Below are 2,899 nucleotides of genomic sequence, written 5' to 3'. Positions count from 1 at the left end.
GATGACATATCCTTGACATGACTAATGACTAATGTTATGCATGAGGGAAACATGAAGGAATGAATGTGAGCATTCAGTTTGTCCCAATGTGCACAAGCCTTCTCCAATCGACTTTCTAGGATGCTAACATGAAGCGATGACATATCCTTGACATGACTAATGACTAATGCTATGCATGAGAGAAACATGAAGGAATGAATGTGAGCATTCAGTTTGTCCCAATGTGCATAAGCCTTCTCCAATCGACTTTCTAGGATGTAGAAAGAGAGTTGGGATCCTTGACCATTGGACAATTGATCTTCTTGGTCACCATCTTCACAATATCATATGACTCCATAGTGGCCTTGGCCCTCCATCATCACCTTCCGTAGGCTGAAATTGTCTCCATCTAGCTCTTGATCCTTAGAAGTAGAGTTAGTACAATCCATTAAGGTTCAGAAATCCAAATTCAAATCAGTAGACATCATTCTCCTACCAATAGAATGCATCACGTTGCAAGTACCTCTACTCTAATTCCAAAAATATTGGTGAGTAGGTCTTCCTCTACTCTATCATTAGGTCTTCTCCATCATTTGATGCAATGAAGGCTCAAAGTTTACCTTTGATTGCTAAAAATGCAGGTTTTCTCTAGAAATCTTTGAAAAATCAAGTCCACAAGTTGCCTCCTAACAAAATATAGCCTTTAGGTTGACCTCTTAATAAAAAAACACAACACTTCTCCTTTTCTTGACATGATCTCTAGCTTTTTCTAGTAGTAGTAGGATGCATAGCCCTCTTGCCTATGCTTGTATGCTAAAATGTTGCTCCTTTCACAATTCAAATGCCTTCTTTGAGTTTGTCGACCTTTGCAGCATCTAACTACAATTGATACCATGCTAGAGTGTCGTGATGTGGGAGCACATGCATATGCGAATTAGAAAATTAAATGTAGAAGGGAGAGAGAGAGAGAGAGAATGAAAAAAAAGAGGTTGAACCTTGGATGGTTTTGGGGGGAAAATAGTAGATTTTATAACTAGAATGCCTAAAATAAAAACTTGGTGAAAACTTCGATTTCAACCGTTTTTTTGGAAATTCAGTATGGAAAAAATACATTGAAGGATGGTTTTCCCTTAACATTGCTACGTGCATTATGTTTGCATGTTGGAATTAGCCGGTTCATCATAAATGTTGGTTGAATGTTATTGGACTATGCCAAACTATTGCTGCCTATTCATGAATTGACATGACTATCCATGAACTAACACAAACAAGAGATTAATCTCTAGTAAGAGAAGAAAGAAGGAGATAAAGGCACAAACCAAGGGAAGTCAAAGACCATGAAGAAGAAGGTAGAGAACAACGACAACTTCATACAATCAGGGGTGGGGTAAGGTACGACGAGTTGGCCAACAAGAGATGGAGGCCACATGGAGGTTAGCATTGGGTTCCTTTGAGGCCACCCAAGTATCGATTGTTCAAAGTTAGCCTACCTAGTACCTAGTGCCCGTTCAAAAGCCATGGGAGCACGTCAAGGAGCTAAGGCTTAAGGATATGTATGCATAGTTTGGAAGTTTATTACACCTAGTACCGTACCTAGTGCCCGTTCCGAAGCCGTCGGGAGGACGTCAAAGAGCTAAGGGCAAGGATATGTATACATAGGTTGGAAGTTTTTATATAGATTGAGGAGAGTCGTTTGGAGGAGGATATCTTGAAGGATCCTTCTCTGTAAACAAGTCTGTCTGTCTGTCTGTCTCTCTCTCTCGCGCCCTCGCACAAAACAACTGTGAGGATGCATCTGTGGCCGTCCGCTACGATTCGCACCTTTTTCACCGTGGATAGCATCTCGCGACATGACGCCCATATCGCCCGTTTCCTCAGCAGCAGCAGCAGCAACAGCAACAGCAGCGGCAGTCGCCAGCGAGAACGACAGGAGGAATCGCACAGCCCACGCTCCCTTTGGTACTTCATCGACTCGATTCTCTGCTGCCTGGGCCTCGGTAGCTTTCTCTCTCTCTCTCTCTCTCTCTCTCTCTCTCACAGCTCGACTCGTCCTTTTCCTCTTGTTTAACTGTGTATTCCCCCCTTCAGATCATCAAGATGAAAGCTCACATGCTGCTTGCAAAGAACCCTAACAGCCGGCATCACCTCGCCCAATTGCCACTGCTTTTAATAGCAGATACTGTTTAAGAGAGGGCATCACAGGGTGTCGATACTGATAATTAGCCTTTGTAGGTCATCCCCGAACTCATTTAATAACAAACCCCATATGATTCACATGCAGATTGGACTATGCTGCTTTCACAGAAACAAGCACTTGATCCTATTTCTGAACTGTACCTAAAATTCTTTCGTTCTTTAAAGCCCTTCACAGCCCTGTTTATGGGTTCACCAGAAGTGTGAAGGAACTTGATGAGGACAAGCTCGCTGTCATGATATGCCTCAACTTCTTTGGGGATAGAATTGTGAAGATATCCTTGTTCTCAAAGGCAATTCATGTGCTGCAACCTTCAAATTCTAGCTCTTGACAGTACCTTTGATGCCCTGCCAGTAACTTGTATTGTACATAGCATACTATTATCTGCAACTTATTTTTCATTTCATGCCTCTCTTTGTGTCCTTATGGAAAGTGAAGCTTTTGTTCATCTTATGCCTGCTAAGAATGGCGGTAGTGTATGGTAAGGCTGAAGACTTACTTGGCTTTAGCTTGGTGTTGCTTCATGTTGCATCACCCTGTTGTTTCATTGTGAAATCCGAGCTTGGAATCTTTGTTGATTGTATCAACGCTCTTCCTTTATGGCTTGATTGTTTGAAGAAGTACTAGGATCTTGTGTTGAGTAGTAATCCACGCACTTTACATGTGGTAGACTCTCAAGGGTAGTTTCTGAAGTCTAGTTAATCAAATTGTCAATGACTTAGTAGG

General features: G+C 42.0%; 1 protein-coding gene across 2 annotated transcripts; it reads left to right on the top strand.

Annotated features, from left to right (window-relative positions):
• The first annotated feature begins 1,595 nt into the window (after nucleotides 1–1,595).
• On the top strand, nucleotides 1,596–2,577 carry LOC148024719 (uncharacterized). 2 transcript variants are annotated; one of them, XM_087693743.1, is made up of 2 exons: nucleotides 1,596–1,976; nucleotides 2,261–2,577. In XM_087693743.1, the coding sequence occupies exons 1-2, from the start codon at nucleotides 1,769–1,771 to the stop codon at nucleotides 2,377–2,379; spliced, it is 327 nt and encodes a 108-aa protein (XP_087549869.1). In that variant the 5' UTR covers nucleotides 1,596–1,768; the 3' UTR covers nucleotides 2,380–2,577. The 2 variants fall into 2 exon arrangements, with proteins under 2 accessions (XP_087549869.1, XP_087549870.1); XM_087693744.1 differs by having other exon boundaries at nucleotides 1,633–1,976; nucleotides 2,068–2,577.
• The last annotated feature ends 322 nt before the right edge of the window (nucleotides 2,578–2,899 follow it).

The sequence above is a fragment of the Lygodium microphyllum genome, chromosome 15, assembly GCF_053477565.2.
Source record: "Lygodium microphyllum isolate KBCC chromosome 15, Lygodium_microphyllum_v1.1.10, whole genome shotgun sequence".
NCBI classification, from domain to species: Eukaryota; Viridiplantae; Streptophyta; class Polypodiopsida; order Schizaeales; family Lygodiaceae; genus Lygodium; species Lygodium microphyllum.
This window is presented reverse-complemented; position numbering and strand designations above follow the sequence as displayed.

What these genes read in the sequence shown, in the direction of transcription:
- LOC148024719 (XM_087693743.1), top strand. Translation starts at nt 1,769, where the DNA reads ATGCATCTGTGGCCGTCCGCTACGATTCGCACCTTTTTCACCGTGGAT. An exon ending in TCTCTGCTGCCTGGGCCTCG is followed by an intron (nt 1,977 to 2,260) that starts GTAGCTTTCTCT and finishes ATTCACATGCAG; the next exon opens with ATTGGACTATGCTGCTTTCA.